The sequence below is a fragment of the Labrus mixtus genome, chromosome 10 (genome assembly GCF_963584025.1).
Source record: "Labrus mixtus chromosome 10, fLabMix1.1, whole genome shotgun sequence".
NCBI classification, from domain to species: domain Eukaryota; kingdom Metazoa; phylum Chordata; class Actinopteri; order Labriformes; family Labridae; genus Labrus; species Labrus mixtus.
In genome coordinates this window covers 11,072,719-11,091,887 of record NC_083621.1, presented here as the reverse complement: position 1 = coordinate 11,091,887, position 19,169 = coordinate 11,072,719, and the positions used below count along the sequence as shown (strand labels likewise).

The following is a 19,169-nucleotide window of genomic DNA, read 5'->3' as shown; positions in this document are numbered from 1 at the left end:
GGAACACTTGAAACTTGTTTGAATTGATGTTTTATAATCAATGTTTTTTTGTTTTTTTTAACATTATTTGGATAACCTCATGTCTACCGTGGTCGTCAATCAAACGAACAATGTTTTTTAAACTGGCAAAAAAGGTGAAACATGCACTTAACCTTCACACTAAAAGATAGAGAGCAAAAGTTGGCTGCTTGGTAAAGGTGTTAAAAATAAGCTTGAAATGAATTTATAAAATGGACTTGAGAAAGGCAGATCAGATCTCTGTCCATGGTCCTGAGCATTCTGTGATTGGCCGGTTTGTTCAAACCACTTGCTGACAGTATTTCAGACTTTTAATTAACACCACTTATCAATAATGAAGGTGTAAACTCACACGTAGTGTAGAATCAGCTCAACGTTTTGGAAAGCTTCACTGTATAACTTTATTGAAAATATTTTTTTGGTGACAGTGATATCTCTATCCAGCCTTTTTGTTTTAAATACAATCAAAATCTCATCTGTATTATCTCCCTAAGGGCTGTTACCTTTTTGATCTTCTGCAATAATAATTTGTATCGCATGGTGTCAGTGTAATACAAAAACGGGGCAGTACACAACTTTGTCATCGCAGCATTTTGGTTCCACCTCTTCATACTCCTCGACATTGTCCCAGTCGTTTATAAGCTTACCGTTGCTTTTGGAAAATCAGTATTTCTGTTTGTCGTTGTGGGTATTGGATGAATATTTTCAACGCACAGGAGTAGGACTATGATATTATGTCGCAGTCTGTGAGTGCGTAAAGGATTCGTGATGATTTCTGTTTTAACCATGGAACAAAGAAGGTACGAGGGAAGAGGGGCGCGAGGACATTTACTCTGCTGCTTGGTTGCTGTCTTTTTGTGGAGCGTGGCCGCAGCGCAAATACGATATTCAGTCTCTGAAGAAGTTAACGAAGGAACTGTGGTTGGAAATATAGCAAAAGACCTGGGATTAGATAAGAGTTCATTGAAAGGCAGGAAGTATCGGATTGTTTCTAGTAATACAGATCCTCTTTTCTACGTGAATCAAAACGACGGTATCCTTTACGTGAGCCGGAAAATCGACAGAGAAGAGGTGTGTGCGCAGAGCAGTACGTGTTTGATAAATCTGAAAACTGTGCTAGAAAACCCCCTGGAGGTCCATTATATTGAAGTGGAAGTTCTGGATATAAATGATCATTCTCCCAGTTTCCCCGAGAAACAGATAATATTGGAGATTTCAGAGTCCGTTTTGCCCGGAGTCCGTATTCCGCTTAAAGCATCAAGCGATCCAGACGGAGGCCCTTTCTCTGTTCAGCGATATAAACTCAGCCCTAATGATCACTTCCATTTGGAAGTTAAAGATAAGGGAGAAGACGGTAAAATACCAATATTAATTGTGCAAAAGTCTTTGGATAGGGAGGCAGCGAGAAGCCACTCATTAGTGCTGACGGCACTTGATGGGGGGAAACCTCCGAAAACTGGCAATGTGAATATTCTAGTAAATGTTTTGGATATCAATGATAACGCGCCTGTTTTCTCTCAAGATGTTTATTCTGTGATGCTTGATGAAAACGCTCCAGTAGGCACAGCAGTCGCACAAGTGAATGCGACTGATTTAGATGATGGCCCAAACGGAGAAGTGGTTTATTCATTCAGCAACAGTGTCAGTCACAGATTACTTAAAACGTTTGATATTAATCCATCTACAGGTGAGATAACTGTTAAAGGCTTAATAAATTATGAAGAGAAGGACAGGTATGAAATTGAAATTCAAGCATCAGATAAAGGTCTGGCTCCACTAGTGACACAAAAAAGCGTCATAATTAAGATAGTTGACGTGAATGATAATGCACCTGAGATTGAAGTCACGTCATTTTCAAGCTCAATCCCTGAAGATTCCAGACCAGGAACTACAGTTGCTCTTATCAGTGTAAATGACCTGGACTCTGGTCTCAATGGAAAAGTTTTTTGTTCCATAAGTGATGATGTTCCGTTCACTTTATCACCATCACTGAAAGACAAAATGTATTCATTAGTGACCAAATCGCCTCTGGACAGAGAGAAACAGTCACACTATGACCTGACAATAACTGCAAAAGATGCTGGTCAACCTCCATTATCATCTGAAAAGACAATAAGCGTCGTGGTGTCAGATGTGAATGACAACAGTCCTGAGTTTTCACTCAGTCCTTATACTTTCTATGTGGCTGAAGCTAATGAGCCAGGTACCTCTGTGTTTTCTGTTAAAGCTTTTGATCGGGATGAGGACGACAATGCACTTATTACATATCATATTCTCAGAGATGGAAGTGAAGGAAATAAATTGTCTTCATTTTTAAACATTAATAGTGAAAATGGAGTCATCACTGCACTGAAAAGTTTTGACTTTGAAACAGTGAAAACGTTCCAGTTCCAAGTTGTGGCCACAGATTCTGGAACTCCGTCACTAAGCAGCAACGTCACAGTGAACGTGTTCATTCTGGATCAGAACGACAACGCTCCAGTCATCCTGTATCCAGTCAGCTCAAACGGTTCTGCTGAAGGTGTGGAGGAGATTCCCCGCAATGTGAACGCAGCACACTTGGTGACTAAAGTCAGAGCCTATGACGCTGATATAGGATATAACGGCTGGTTACTGTTTTCACTGCAGGAAGTGACTGAGCACAGTCTCTTTGCTTTGGACCGCTATACAGGACAGATCAGAACACTTCGCTCATTCACAGAGACAGACGAGGCTGAGCAGAAACTGGTCATACTGGTCAAAGACAATGGAAACGTTTCCCTCTCTGCAACAGCTACTGTCATTGTCAAAGTTGTGGAGCCCAAAGAGGCTTTTGCTGCTTCTGATGTTAAAAGTGCAACAAACGATGATGAGGAGAGTAATGTCACTTTTTATCTCATGATAACTTTGGCCTCAGTTTCAGCACTTTTTCTCATCAGCATCATCGTGCTCATTGCAATGCAGTGCTCTAAATCCACAGACTACACTTCCAAATATCTACAAGAGACTAATTATGACGGGACACTGTGTCACAGCATCCAGTACAGATCTGGAGAGAAACGCTACATGTTAGTGGGACCCAGAATGAGTATAGGATCTACTATAGTCCCGGGCAGCCATGCCAACACACTGGTGCTCCCCGACAGGAGGAGGACATCTACTGAGGTAGGCATGTTAAAACACACTTTGATATATAACAACCACTATCTTTAAATGTGTCATACTAGTTTTATGTCAGATAAGGTTAGAATTGTTTTGATTTTGCAATGTCACTCTACCCTTTTAAGTCTGTGTCCTATCTTATGTAGAGAGTGTGTATTGAAGTTGTTGGAAGCTTTTGCCTTTCAGGGGAACTTTGTTGACAATAGAAAAAGCTTGTGGTCATGCAGGAACTGCATACTGAATACAACTCAATAATTCAGGTACACATAGCAAGCACATTTTGAGCAGGAGGGAAGTTTAGTGACAATTGTGACTTGTTTGTTGGCTGGGCTGTTTTGTTTGTTTGCTCCTTAACACACTAAGAATGAACAAAGCTTTGAAGAGGCTGTTGTATTGTGTTTTCAATTATTAGCAATGAACTAGTTGACAGTTATTTCCTTTAATATTGCAGTTCAGATCCTTTTTGTTGTTGTTATTAAAAACAAGTATCTTTTAGAGGTAAATCTGGATATGACACTGAAAGTGAAGTAATATTTTACTAGTCACCGTGTTAACAACTTACATTACCACAAGGTTCTATTTTGCCGATAATGGGGTAGAAGTTTGATCCCAAAACTTGTAAAACCCATGAAAACATTATTAAAGTTAAAACAATGTAAGAGCTTAGTATTAATAATGGCTGAAATTTCGGCATGGAAGTTTGAAATGTATGCAACAGTATAACATGTAGCCAAAGACAATGAATTACCAAGGTGAAGGGGGGCAATTTAAATATGTAGTATGGCAAAAATATTGGAAAAAAAAATAGAATAATAATTTGATTAATGTATGACATCTTGCTTATTAAAGCTATACCAGTGACACGATGATGTTGACATTATGTGGGTAATAACCTGTCTTGAAAAAAAGATGCAAGACGTATTTTCTTTGTTTTCTTTGTCTTTTATGATTTTTTATGCTATGAAATACTTCAAACTTTTTTTTAAATGTACTTTTATTCTATGAACGATATTTAGAAAAAAAAGAAAAAAGGCATACACTTGTACCGAGCTCAGTTATTGTTTGCTCGTGGAATTACGTCAGAGGAGTCATTTTTTCCAAATAAAAGGAGCAGAATAACGATAGATATACACACAACACAAGAAGTAAAGTCTGGCCTATTGACTCGTATAGGGTGTCATCGAAAAATAAACCATGGTTTATGGTCCATTGCTGTTAAATAACATCAGAAATGCTATTAAAATATTTTCACCAGTAAAAGATACACACAACTGCAGTCGCTGTTCGCTGTCCATGGTGCTGAAATGTTTGATATTGTTACCCCCACAGTTGTTGAATAGCTATAGCTATTCTCCCCCCACCCCTCCTCGACATTTATCTGAGTGAGGACATTAAAACAAACTTATATGAAAAACAAATGGTCGCCACTGCTCTGAAGAATCCTGTAAATACATTGAAATGCAAAGTTTCTTATTATATTGTTATGGAAATTTGACTAAGCTTTGCAATGAGGAGGTCTCCACACCCGTTTCTCTTTATTTACCATAGTTTCCGTTTGTTCTTTGATACGCCGTTGTTACGACTTATTTTACCATTCACACACTTTGCGACAGACTGTTCGACATTTTTTTTGCAGTAAGACTTCAGCTCGCATGGTGTCAGTGTAATGTAAAGAGTCAGCAGTGCTCGAGCTTGTTGTGTCGTCATTGGATAAAGGTTCCACCTCCTGACAACATCCTGGCTTATACGTTAGCACTGAATTTTCTGCGCTTAGTGTTGTCTTTGTTAACATCCTGACTGCCAGATTTACTAAATGCTTTAAGAGAGGGAATATACAAGGAAGTGCTGGATTCTCTTTTCAGGACGAGTTTTTTTTATCCTGATGGTTTGTTGAGGATTTCTGGTTTAACCATGGAACAAAGAGGACACAAGGCACGACGGACGCAAGGACATTTTCTCTACTGCTTGGTCGCTGTGCTTTTGTGGAGCGTGACCGCAGCGGAAATACGATATTCAGTCCCCGAAGAAGTTAACGAAGGAACTGTGGTTGGAAATATAGCAAAAGACCTGGAATTAGATAAGAGCTCATTGAAAGACAGGAAGTATCGGATTGTGTCTAGTAATACAGATCCTCTTTTCCACGTGAATCAAAACGATGGTATTTTGTATGTGAGCCGAAAGATTGACAGAGAAGAGGTGTGCGCACAGAGCAATACCTGTTTGATGAATTTGAAAACTGTACTAGAATACCCGCTTGAGGTGCACTACGTAAGAGTGGAGGTTCAAGATGTAAACGACCACTCTCCCACTTTTCCAGAGGAAGAGACAACGTTAGAGATTTCGGAGTCCGTGTTGCCCGGAGCAAGATTTCAGCTAAAACCGGCACGGGATCTAGACAGTGGTCAATTCTCTGTACAGCAATATAAACTGAGCAACAATGATCACTTTCGATTGGAAGTTAAGAATAAAGGCAACGACATTAAAATACCATCATTGGTTGTTCAGAAATCTTTAGACAGAGAAATGGCGCGAAGCCATTTATTAATTTTGACGGCAAGTGATGGGGGTAAACCTCCGAAATCTGGTAATATGAATCTTCTTATAAATGTGTTGGATGTCAACGATAACGCGCCAGAATTTTCGCAAGACGATTATTCTGTAAACCTCCTTGAAAATGCTCCAGTAGGTACAGCAGTCGTAAAAGTGAATGCAACTGATTTAGACGAGGGTCCAAATGGAGATGTAGTTTATTCTTTCAGTCACAGTATAAATCAAAATATTCTAAATTTATTTCATATCGACGCATTAACAGGTGAGATAACTGTTAAAGGTTTAATCGATTACGAGGATAATGACATATACGAAATTGAAATTAAAGCTTCAGATAAAGGTATCGCACCTCTAACTACGGAGAAAAGCGTCATAATTAAGATAGTTGACGTGAATGATAATGCACCTGAGATTGAAGTGACGTCATTTTCAAGTTGTATCCCTGAAGATTCCAGACCAGGAACTACAGTTGCTCTTATCAGTGTTAATGACCTGGACTCTGGTCTCAATGGAAAAGTTATTTGTTCCATAAGTGATGATGTTCCGTTCATTTTATCACCATCTATAGAAGACAAAATGTATTCATTAGTGACCCAATCGCCTCTGGACAGAGAGAAACAGTCACACTATGACCTGACAATAACTGCAAAAGACGCTGGTCAACCTCCATTATCGTCTGAAAAGACAATAAGCGTCGTGGTGTCAGATGTGAATGACAACAGTCCTGAGTTTTCACTCAGTCCTTATACTTTCTATGTGGCTGAAGCTAATGAGCCAGGTACCTCTGTGTTTTCTGTTAAAGCGTTTGATCGGGATGAGAACGACAATGCACTTATTACATATCATATTCTCAGAGATGGAAGTGAAGGAAATAAATTGTCTTCATTTTTAAACATTAATAGTGAAAATGGAGATATTTTGGCGCTGAAAAGTTTTGACTTTGAAACAGTGAAAACGTTCCAGTTCCAAGTTGTGGCCACAGATTCTGGAACTCCGTCACTAAGCAGCAACGTCACAGTGAACGTGTTCATTCTGGATCAGAACGACAACGCTCCAGTCATCCTGTATCCAGTCAGCTCCAACGGGTCTGCTGAAGGTGTGGAGGAGATTCCTCGCAATGTGAACGCGGCACACTTGGTGACTAAAGTCAGAGCCTATGACGCTGATATAGGATATAACGGCTGGTTACTGTTTTCACTGCAGGAAGTGACTGAGCACAGTCTCTTTGCTTTGGACCGCTATACAGGACAGATCAGAACACTTCGCTCATTCACAGAGACAGACGAGGCTGAGCAGAAACTGGTCATACTGGTCAAAGACAATGGCAACGTTTCCCTCTCTGCAACAGCTACTGTCATTGTCAAAGTTGTGGAGCCCAAAGAGGCTTTTGCTGCTTCTGATGTTATAAGTGCAACAAACGATGATGAGGAGAGTAATGTCACTTTTTATCTCATGATAACTTTGGCCTCAGTTTCAGCACTTTTTCTCATCAGCATCATCGTGCTCATTGCAATGCAGTGCTCCAAATCCACAGACTACACTTCTAAATACCTACAAGAGACTAATTATGACGGGACACTGTGTCACAGCATCCAGTACAGATCTGGAGAGAAACGCTACATGTTAGTGGGACCCAGAATGAGTATAGGATCTACTATAGTCCCGGGCAGCCATGCCAACACACTAGTGCTCCCTGACAGGAGGAGGACTTCTACTGAGGTAGGCATATTAAAACAAATGTTATTAACTTTGATGTTTTCATGTATGCTTAAGGTAAGCATTCATAGCAACCTTTATGAAACAGTTAGTTCTGACCAAGCAATGTGATTTGACAAGAGCTATTCCATAAGTGAATATAAAGGAGAACCACATCACTGGGACTTTTCACTTTTATTTTACATTGACAGCTGTCATTGTTTTTTCTTTGTTAATAAATCTCATACCTCAGAATCACAAAACAGTTTTAACAACTTCACTAATTACATGATAAAATTAATGCAAAATACAAATAAAGGTTCACATGGGGAAAAAAAGTGTTTTTAGACAGCAGGAACTTTTCATAGTTGTAGGAACAGTTGGAACCCCCCCCCCCCCCCCCCCCTCCCCCTCCCTTTTTAATTAGTTATTTCCATAATGCACCTGAGCTATTTTAGTTCCTAAAACACCGTTTAGAGGAACCTTTTTACCACCTCTTACAGAGTAGGTACCATGGCGGTGTGAATACAGACAGAGAAAAAGTCCCCATTGTGTGTTGTTCTCATGGAACTCCTTAGTGGATAGTTCCTCTTCAAAAAGTCCCCATAATTGTTTGGTCTGAAAACACATAAAGAAGCTGCTCTGTGGTAACCATGGACCCGAACTGAGTAGCAAGCGTGCAGCAGAATGTTTGGATTTGTTGGTAACAGTCTAGTTTCAGTCATATTGTGGACCTAGTTGCGTTAGTGGAGGTAACAGTGATTTTCTACGGCAATCGACCACCACGACCACATCAAAGCAGTGCTGATATTCAGTACATCAGTTTCTCTCATGTGATGAAGCTTAAATATCTGCATGTTTTTTAGATAAGTTGTTTTGTTTAAGACAAGTATCTTGGACTTTTATGATACTTAAAGGGAGTAATAGGTTGTCAGTCACTTTGTTGTCACCTATATTATCGCGTGGTAATATAATGGTTGTAATGGGGTAACAGTGTGATTCTTAAACTTTTAAAAATAAATTAACAAGATAACAGCTTATTATGAATAATGGATATAACATGGCAATGCCATTTTGAAATGTATGCAACAGTATAACAAGGGGAAAAAGACATTTGACAATAATCACGGAAAACATTTTAGTTTAGCAATATGGTGAAAATATTTCATAAAAGTAGAATAATATTTGGATAAATGAATGGTGTTCTGCTGGACAAAACTACACCAGTGAATTCTTTGGGTTAAACATTTTGTGATATTGACAGTATTGGGGTAATAACCTGGTTAAAAAGGAGACAAGATGTATTTCCATAGTTTTAGTTTTCTCTATGATGATATTTTCAATTTTTATGTAAAATGTATAAGTGTTTCGTAATTCCTTTTCACCTATGTATGATACCTAAAAAAAGATAAAACAATGTGTAGTGGAGCTCAGTTATTGTTTTCTCGTGGGATTAGGTCAGAGGAGTCATTTTTTCCAAATAAAAGGAGCAGAATAACGCTAGATATACAGACAACCCAAGAAGTAAAGTGTGGTCGCTGTCCATGGTGCTGAAATGTTTGATCCCCAAAGTTGATGGATAAATATAGCAATTTTTAACCCCCCCCACCCCCTGACAATTACCTCAGTGATGACATTAAAAAAAACTGAATTATATGATGACCAAATGCTCGCTACTGCTCTGAAGAAACCTGTAAACATATTGAAATGCAAAGTTTCTTACTTTCTGTAAAGGAAAATTGAGTTAACTTTGTAATGAGGAGGTTTCCACAATCGTTTCTCTTTCTTTACCATAGTTTACGTTTGTTCTGTGATACGCCGTTGTTACGACTTATTTTACCATTCATACACTTTACGACAGACTGTTCGACATTTTTTTTGCAGTAAGACTTTAGCTCGCATGGTGTCAGTGTAATGTAAAGAGTCAGCAGTGCTCAAGCTTGTTGTGTCGTCATTGGATAAAGGTTCCACCTCCTGACAACACGTTAGCACTGCATTTTCTGCGCTTAGTGTTGTCTTTGTTAACATCCTGACTGCCAGATTTACTAAATGCTTTAAGGCAGGGAATATACAGGGAAGTGCTGGATTCTCTTTTCAGAACGAGTTTTTTTATCCTGATGTTTTGTTGAGGATTTCTGGTTTAACCATGGAACAAAGACGACGAAAGGCACGACGGACGCGAGGACATTCGCTCGGCTGCTTAGTCGCTGTGCTTTTGTGGAGCGTGACCGCAGCGGAAATACGATATTCAGTCTCTGAAGAAGTTAACGAAGGAACTGTGGTTGGAAATATAGCAAAAGACCTGGGATTAGATAAGAGCTCATTGAAAGACAGGAAGTATCGGATTGTGTCTAGTAATACAGATCCTCTTTTCCACGTGAATCAAAACGATGGTATTTTGTATGTGAGCCGAAAGATTGACAGAGAAGAGGTGTGCGCGCAGAGCAGTACGTGTTTGATAAATCTGAAAACAGTGTTAGAAAACCCACTGGAGGTCCATTATGTTGAAGTGGAAATCTTAGACATAAACGACCACTCTCCCACTTTTTCAGAGGAAGAGAAAAGGTTAGAGATTTCAGAGTCCGTGTTGCCCGGAGCAAGATTTCAGCTAAAACCCGCACGTGATCTCGACAGTGGTCAATTCTCTGTACAGCAATATAAACTGAGCAACAATGATCACTTTCGATTGGAGGTTAAGGACAAAGGAGAAGATGGTAAAATACCAACATTAGTTGTTCAAAAATCATTAGATAGAGAAGCAGCAGCAAGCCACTCGCTGACACTGACCGCACTAGATGGAGGCAAACCTCCGAAATCTGGTCATCTGAAAATCCTCGTTAGTGTGTTGGATATAAATGATAATGCACCGGTTTTCTTTAAAGACGTTTACTCTGTGACTCTCCATGAAAACGCTCCAGTAGGTACAACGGTTACACAGGTGAATGCAACGGATTTTGATGATGGCCAAAACGGGGAAGTGGTTTATTCATTCAGCAACAGCATGAACCAAAATATAATAAATCTTTTTCATATGAACTCATTGACAGGCGAGATAACTGTCCAGGGCATAATAGATTATGAGGCGAAGGACAGGTATGACATTGAAATTGAAGCGTCAGATAAAGGCCTGGCTCCACTTACTACGGAGAAAAGCGTTATTATTAAGATAGTTGACGTGAATGATAATGCACCTGAGATTGAAGTGACGTCATTTTCAAGCTCCATCCCTGAAGATTCCAGACCAGGAACTACAGTTGCTCTTATCAGTGTTAATGACCTGGACTCTGGTCTTAATGGAAAAGTTATTTGTTCCATAAGTGATGATGTTCCGTTCACTTTATCACCATCACTGAAAGACAAAATGTATTCATTAGTGACCAAATCGCCTCTGGACAGAGAGAAACAGTCACACTATGACCTGACAATAACTGCAAAAGACGCTGGTCAACCTCCATTATCGTCTGAAAAGACAATAAGCGTCGTGGTGTCAGATGTGAATGACAACAGTCCTGAGTTTTCACTCAGTCCTTATACTTTCTATGTGGCTGAAGCTAATGAGCCAGGTACCTCTGTGTTTTCTGTTAAAGCTTTTGATCGGGATGAGGACGACAATGCACTTATTACATATCATATTCTCAGAGATGGAAGTGAAGGAAATAAATTGTCTTCATTTTTAAACATTAATAGTGAAAATGGAGATATTTTGGCACTGAAAAGTTTTGACTTTGAAACAGTGAAAACGTTCCAGTTCCAAGTTGTGGCCACAGATTCTGGAACTCCGTCACTAAGCAGCAACGTCACAGTGAACGTGTTCATTCTGGATCAGAACGACAACGCTCCAGTCATCCTGTATCCAGTCAGCTCCAACGGTTCTGCTGAAGGTGTGGAGGAGATTCCCCGCAATGTGAACGCAGCACACTTGGTGACTAAAGTCAGAGCCTATGACGCTGATATAGGATATAACGGCTGGTTACTGTTTTCACTGCAGGAAGTGACTGAGCACAGTCTCTTTGCTTTGGACCGCTATACAGGACAGATCAGAACACTTCGCTCATTCACAGAGACAGACGAGGCTGAGCAGAAACTGGTCATACTGGTCAAAGACAATGGAAACGTTTCCCTCTCTGCAACAGCTACTGTCATTGTCAAAGTTGTGGAGCCCAAAGAGGCATTTGCTGCTTCTGATGTTAAAAGTGCAACAAACGATGATGAGGAGAGTAATGTCACTTTTTATCTCATGATAACTTTGGCCTCAGTTTCAGCACTTTTTCTCATCAGCATCATCGTGCTTATTGCAATGCAGTGCTCTAAATCCACAGACTACACTTCCAAATACCTACAAGAGACTAATTATGACGGGACACTGTGTCACAGCATCCAGTACAGATCTGGAGAGAAACGCTACATGTTAGTGGGACCCAGAATGAGTATAGGATCTACTATAGTCCCGGGCAGCCATGCTAACACACTAGTGCTCCCTGACAGGAGGAGGACTTCTACTGAGGTAGGACATATCAAAACTATTTTCCAACCTCTACAATGTCTTTAGTCTCGTTCCTACCTCATGTGATGTATCTCTAAGTGGTTGGAGTGTTATGTGTTATAAAAAATGCACGTAGTAAATAAAAATAATTATCTGAGATTGTCCACATGAAGTATAGTTGTAGTATGGAAGAGGAAGTTTTGTGAAAACTGTGCCTTGTTTGGTGTCCATTTGATTTGTTTGTATGCTTTCTAAACTGATACTGTGGTTTTTGTGTTTCTAAAGTATAGCAATGAGCCAGCTGGTTTTCCTGCTCTTGAATATAGCGGTTTCAATTCGTTTGTCATTAGGAAGACAGATTTATTTTTTATGGATTAACTTGGATTTCTATAACACCAAACGCAAAGAAAGATTTTGAATCAATTTAATGGCACTTTGCATGGGAATATATTATAGGTAATGGTGCTGTTGTTTGATAATAAAATGTTTAAGATAAAGTAACGCAATACTGAATTTCAGACATTGTAACAAATTAGTATCAGTAATGGCTTTAACTTGGCAATATAAGCCTGAAATGTAAACCAAAGTATAAAGCAAATAATAATTATATCACGGTTTATGGTACTTTGTTTTCCAATAAATTAGATTTAGTATTATTTTTTGTCCCTCAATTGTAGCTACACAGCTGCGATTGGTAGTCGCTGTCCATGGTGCTGGAACCGTAGGTCTATCTCTGCCTAAATAACGTAACAAACATTTGGTCCCATGCAAACGTTAACTCAACAATCAAAGTAATGCAATTTAAAGAAAAAAATAATATTGGGAAAGTCTCTGAATAATCCTCAAAACTTTTAATGTACAGTACACTGATTTATTTGTCTTAATTTGAGGCCACTTCCGGATAATTATTTTCTGAGGAGTTCGCCTCCTCATGTCTTTCCTTTTACTCGACAACGATTGGTCTGTAATTTGAAGTACTTAGTAATCATTTCACAATTCATGTAATGTTCCTAAAAATCTCAACACTCTTTGCAGTGAGACTTCAGCTCGCATGGTGTCAGTGTAATGTAAAAAGTCAGCAGTGCTCGAGCTTGTTGTGTCGTCATTGGATAAAGGTTCCACCTCCTGACAACATCCTGGCTTACATGTTAGTACAGCATTTCTGCGCTTAGTGTTTCCTTTGTTAGCATCATATTTGCCATATCTACAAAATGCTTTAAGGCAGTGAATATTCAAGGAAGTGCTGGATGCTGTTTTTTGCAGAACGAGGGATTTTGATCCTGATGGTTTGCTGAGGATTTCTGTTTTAACCATGGAACAAAGACGACACAAGGCGCGATGGGCGAGAGGTTATTTTATCTGCTGCTTGGTTGCTGTCTTTTTGTGGAGCGTGGCTTCGGCGGAAATACGATATTCAGTCTCTGAAGAAGTTAACGAAGGAACTGTGGTTGGAAATATAGCAAAAGACCTGGGACTGGATAAGAGCTCGTTGAAAGACAGGAAGTATCGGATTGTATCTAGTAATACAGATCCTCTTTTCCACGTGAATCAAAACGATGGTATTTTGTATGTGAGCCGAAAGATTGACAGAGAAGAGGTGTGCGCAGAGAGCAGTACGTGTTTGATTAATCTTAAAACAGTGTTAGAAAACCCACTGGAGGTCCATTATGTTAAAGTGGAAATCATAGATATAAACGACCACTCTCCCACTTTTCCAGAGGAAGACAAAACGTTGGAGATTTCAGAGTCCGTGTTGCCCGGAGCAAGATTTCAGCTAAAACCGGCACGTGATCTAGACAGTGGTCAATTCTCTGTACAGCAATATAAACTGAGCAACAATGATCACTTTCGATTGGAAGTTAAAGACAAAGGAGAAGATGGTAAAATACCTATACTGGTTGTTCAAAAATCATTAGACAGAGAAACAGCAGCAAGTCACTCGCTGTTACTGACGGCAATGGATGGGGGAAAACCTCCGAAATCTGGTCATCTGAAAATCCTCGTTAGTGTGTTGGATATAAATGATAATGCACCGGTTTTCTTTAAAGACGTTTACTCCGTGACGCTCCATGAAAACGCTCCAGTAGGTGAAACGGTTACACAGGTGAATGCAACGGATTTCGATGATGGCCAAAACGGGGAAGTGGTTTATTCATTCAGCAACAGCATGAATCAAAATATATTGAATATTTTTCATATCAACTCATTGACAGGCGAGATAACTGTCCAGGGTTTAATAGATTATGAGGTGAAGGACAGGTATGAAATTGAAATTGAGGCATCAGATAAAGGTATCGCCCCTCTAACTACAGAAAAAAGCGTCATAATTAAGATAGTTGACGTGAATGATAATGCACCTGAGATTGAAGTGACGTCATTTTCAAGCTCCATCCCTGAAGATTCCAGACCAGGAACTACAGTTGCTCTTATCAGTGTCAATGACCTGGACTCTGGTCTTAATGGAAAAGTTATTTGTTCCATAAGTGATGATGTTCCGTTCACTTTATCACCATCCTTACAAGACAAAATGTATTCATTAGTGACCAAATCGCCTCTGGACAGAGAGAAACAGTCACACTATGACCTGACAATAACTGCAAAAGACGCTGGTCAACCTCCCTTATCATCTGAAAAGACAATAAGCGTCGTGGTGTCAGATGTGAATGACAACAGTCCTGAGTTTTCACTCAGTCCTTATACTTTCTATGTGACTGAAGCTAATGAGCCAGGTACCTCTGTGTTTTCTGTTAAAGCGTTTGATCGGGATGAGAACGACAATGCACTTATTACATATCATATTCTCAGAGATGGAAGTGAAGGAAATAAATTGTCTTCATTTTTAAACATTAATTCTGAAAATGGAGTCATCACTGCACTGAAAAGTTTTGACTTTGAAACAGTGAAAACGTTCCAGTTCCAAGTTGTGGCCACAGATTCTGGAACTCCGTCACTAAGCAGCAACGTCACAGTGAACGTGTTCATTCTGGATCAGAACGACAACGCTCCAGTCATCCTGTATCCAGTCAGCTCCAACGGTTCTGCTGAAGGTGTGGAGGAGATTCCCCGCAATGTGAACGCAGCACACTTGGTGACTAAAGTCAGAGCCTATGACGCTGATATAGGATATAACGGCTGGTTACTGTTTTCACTGCAGGAAGTGACTGAGCACAGTCTCTTTGCTTTGGACCGCTATACAGGACAGATCAGAACACTTCGCTCATTCACAGAGACAGACGAGGCTGAGCAGAAACTGGTCATACTGGTCAAAGACAATGGAAACGTTTCCCTCTCTGCAACAGCTACTGTTATTGTCAAAGTTGTGGAGCCCAAAGAGGCTTTTGCTGCTTCTGATGTTAAAAGTGCAACAAACGATGATGAGGAGAGTAATGTCACTTTTTATCTCATGATAACTTTGGCCTCAGTTTCAGCACTTTTTCTCATCAGCATCATCGTGCTCATTGCAATGCAGTGCTCCAAATCCACAGACTACACTTCCAAATACCTACAAGAGACTAATTATGACGGGACACTGTGTCACAGCATCCAGTACAGATCTGGAGAGAAACGCTACATGTTAGTGGGACCCAGAATGAGTATAGGATCTACCATAGTCCCGGGCAGCCATGCCAACACGCTAGTGCTCCCTGACAGGAGGAGGACATCTACTGAGGTGAGCCATTATTTTGTGAAAACACTTGCAGTGTGTTAATCAGTTGTTTATTTCTTAAAAAGTTCAGTCATTTATTCACTTTACATAGTAGCTTTAGCATGGTATTATAATATATTGAAGGAAAATTCACTTCTATAATGTGTTTTCCAGCTGTAGTGTGGATCAGGCTGTATGTGCTTTTAAGCATTGTTGTACTTGAAACAATATATGGTTAAAGCCTGACATATTGCTATCCTTTTTACCGGCAGCCTCCCTTTTCACTGTACTCAAAAAAACACACACCAGTACAACAATATATTCTGATTTACAGTAACCCACCCAGCACGATGTCTAATAGTATGCAAATTCACTCAGATAATAATGTGATGTGGGTTTCTGTGTTGTAATACAAAGCTTGACGCATTAACATGGCCGAAGTGTAACAGCCATAGTTCGCTGTCCAGGGTGCTAAAAGGTTCTTATATCCTTGCCTGCATACACAAGGTACGAAATGTAGATCACCTATTTGTTAAATGCATTCTTCTCATTTGGTTTGTACATGTAAGGAATGAAATTCATAGTTTGATTATATTGACCTAGGTAATATAATATTTTGGAGTTTGTCGTTTCATTTTCATTGCAATGTGAAAAACTTTGCTTGCATGATTTTCCGATAAAGTGGATTATATTTTACCCGATTAACTGCTAACCATCAACAATTATGAATAGGGAAACATGTATCACACACAAACATTGTCATTATATTTAAAAGAAACAACAACTTTGATGTGGTTGTAGTAAGCGAAAAGATCGCATGGTGTCAGTGTGTTTGGACATAACAGCTTTAGCTTGTCGTCATTCAATTGTTAGTTCCACCTCTTTTTAGCTCTCTCAGTTCGATACTGGCAGCGTAGCTTTGCGGGTTGTTTCTGACCTTAAACACATTGCCCCGTGCCTTTACAACTATCGATATAAAGCGAACATGTTTTAGCGGAATATGTTGGATTAATCTCATCGAGCACGGTTAACAACCACGCGAGGATTCGATATACACTTTTAAAAATGGGACAAAGAGGATACGAGGGAAAAAGGGCGATTGGACGGTGGATCGGCTGCGTGGTTGCTGTGCTTTTGTGGAGCTTGTCAGAGGCGCAGATACGATATTCAATCTCCGAGGAAGTTAACGAAGGAACTGTGGTCGGAAATATAGCAAAGGATTTGGGATTAGATAAAAGTACGTTGAAAGACAGGAGGTATCGGATTGTTTCAAGTGCTGAGGACCCTCTTTTCCATGTAAATCAGAATAATGGAATCTTGTATGTGAGCCGAAAGATTGACAGAGAAGAGGTGTGCGCGCAGAGCAGTACGTGTTTGATAAATCTGAAGACTGTGCTAGAAAACCCCCTGGAGGTCCATTATGTTGAAGTGGATGTGCTGGATATAAATGACCATTCTCCCAGTTTCCCACATGAAGAAAAAACTTTGGACATTTTCGAGTCTGTATTACCTGGAGTACGATTTCCGCTTCAACCAGCAAGAGACCCAGACGGAGGCCCTTTCTCTGTTCAGCAATATAAACTCAGCCCCAATGAGCACTTCCGTTTGGAAGTTAAAGATAAGGGAGAAGACGGTAAAATACCAATACTGATTGTGCAAAAGTCTTTAGATAGGGAGGCAGCCCTAACCCACACATTAGTACTGACCGCACAGGATGGGGGGAAACCTCCGAAATTAGGCGAAATGAATATTCTAGTACATGTTTTGGATATCAATGATAACGCGCCTGTTTTCTCTCAAGATGATTATTCTGTGATGCTTGATGAAAATGCTCCAATTGGTACGAAAGTAATGCAAGTCAATGCAACTGATTTAGATGATGGTCTGAACGGAGAAGTGGTTTACTCATTTAGTAGTATTGTGAATCGTAGGCTATTAAACCGTTTTGAAATTGATCCGTCTACTGGGGAAATTGCAGTGAAAGGTTTGATAAATTACGAGGAGAAGGACAAATATGAAATTGAAATTCAAGCATCAGATAAAGGTCTCGCTCCCCTAACGACACAAAAAAGCGTTATAATTAAAATAGTTGACGTGAATGATAATGCACCTGAGATTGAAGTTACGTCATTTTCAAGCTCGATCCCTGAAGATTCCAGACCAGGAACTACAGTTGCTCTTATCAGTGTCAATGACCTGGACTCTGGTCTTAATGGAAAAGTTATTTGTTCCATAAGGGATGATATACCTTTCATTTTGTCACCATCCTTACGAGACAAAATGTATTCATTAGTGACCAAATCGCCTCTGGACAGAGAGAAACAGTCACACTATGACCTGACAATAACTGCAAAAGACGCTGGTCAACCTCCATTATCATCTGAAAAGACAATAAGCATCGTGGTGTCAGATGTGAATGACAACAGTCCTGAGTTTTCACTCAGTCCTTATACTTTCTATGTGGCTGAAGCTAATGAGCCAGGTACCTCTGTGTTTTCTGTTAAAGCGTTTGATCGGGATGAGAACGACAATGCACTTATTACATATCATATTCTCAGAGATGGAAGTGAAGGAAATAAATTGTCTTCATTTTTAAACATCAATAGTGAAAATGGAGATATTTTGGCACTGAAAAGTTTTGACTTTGAAACAGTGAAAACGTTCCAGTTCCAAGTTGTGGCCACAGATTCTGGAACTCCGTCACTAAGCAGCAACGTCACAGTGAACGTGTTCATTCTGGATCAGAACGACAACGCTCCAGTCATCCTGTATCCAGTCAGCTCCAACGGGTCTGCTGAAGGTGTGGAGGAGATTCCCCGCAATATGAACGCAGCACACTTGGTGACTAAAGTCAGAGCCTATGACGCTGATATAGGATATAATGGCTGGTTACTGTTTTCACTGCAGGAAGTGACTGAGCACAGTCTCTTTGCTTTGGACCGCTATACAGGACAGATCAGAACACTTCGCTCATTCACAGAGACAGACGAGGCTGAGCAGAAACTGGTCATACTGGTCAAAGACAATGGAAACGTTTCCCTCTCTGCAACAGCTACTGTCATTGTCAAAGTTGTGGAGCCCAAAGAGGCTTTTGCTGCTTCTGATGTTAAAAGTGCAACAAACGATGATGAGGAGAGTAATGTCACTTTTTATCTCATGATAACTTTGGCCTCAGTTTCAGCACTTTTTCTCATCAGCATCATCGTGCTTATTGCAATGCAGTGCTCCAAATCCACAGACTACACTTCCAAATATCTACAAGAGACTAATTATGACGGGACACTGTGTCACAGCATCCAGTACAGATCTGGAGAGAAACGCTACATGTTAGTGGGACCCAGAATGAGTATAGGATCTACTATAGTCCCGGGCAGCCATGCCAACACACTAGTGCTCCCTGACAGGAGGAGGACTTCTACTGAGGTAGGACATATCAAAACTATTTTCCAACCTCTACAATGTCTTTAGTCTCGTTCCTACCTCATGTGATGCGTATCTCTAAGTGGTTGGAGTGTTATGTGTTATAAAAAATGCATGTAGTAAATAAAACTAATTATCTGAGATTGTCCACATGAAGTATAATTGTAGTATGGAAGAGGAAGTTTTGTGAAAACTGTGCCTTGTTTGGTGTCCATT

General features: G+C 39.9%; 4 protein-coding genes across 6 annotated transcripts in view; all 4 read left to right on the top strand.

The window, feature by feature from the left end:
* LOC132981979 (protocadherin alpha-C2-like) overlaps positions 1-19,169 on the top strand; it is a 173,709-nt gene that overhangs the window by 17,179 nt on the left and 137,361 nt on the right. The window contains exon 1 of one of the 3 annotated variants that reach the window (XM_061048182.1): positions 9,478-11,908. The exons of 1 other annotated variant lie outside the window; for it this stretch is intronic. In XM_061048182.1, the coding sequence (XP_060904165.1) occupies positions 9,551-11,908 (2,358 nt within the window). In that variant the 5' untranslated portion in view covers positions 9,478-9,550. Of the gene's footprint in view, positions 1-9,477; positions 11,909-16,448; positions 18,957-19,169 lie in introns of those variants that run through there. One more of the 3 variants, XM_061048181.1, reaches the window with a different exon arrangement.
* LOC132981983 (protocadherin alpha-8-like) lies at positions 579-4,585 on the top strand. Its single transcript, XM_061048191.1, has one exon. The coding sequence runs from the start codon at positions 787-789 to the stop codon at positions 3,208-3,210; it is 2,424 nt and encodes an 807-aa protein (XP_060904174.1). The 5' UTR covers positions 579-786; the 3' UTR covers positions 3,211-4,585.
* Positions 4,587-7,793, top strand: LOC132981981 (protocadherin alpha-3-like). Its single transcript, XM_061048189.1, has one exon. The coding sequence runs from the start codon at positions 5,071-5,073 to the stop codon at positions 7,534-7,536; it is 2,466 nt and encodes an 821-aa protein (XP_060904172.1). The 5' UTR covers positions 4,587-5,070; the 3' UTR covers positions 7,537-7,793.
* LOC132982554 (protocadherin alpha-3-like) lies at positions 12,906-15,596 on the top strand. Its single transcript, XM_061049109.1, has one exon. It carries the CDS (start codon positions 13,200-13,202, stop codon positions 15,594-15,596), a length of 2,397 nt encoding a protein of 798 aa, XP_060905092.1. The 5' UTR covers positions 12,906-13,199.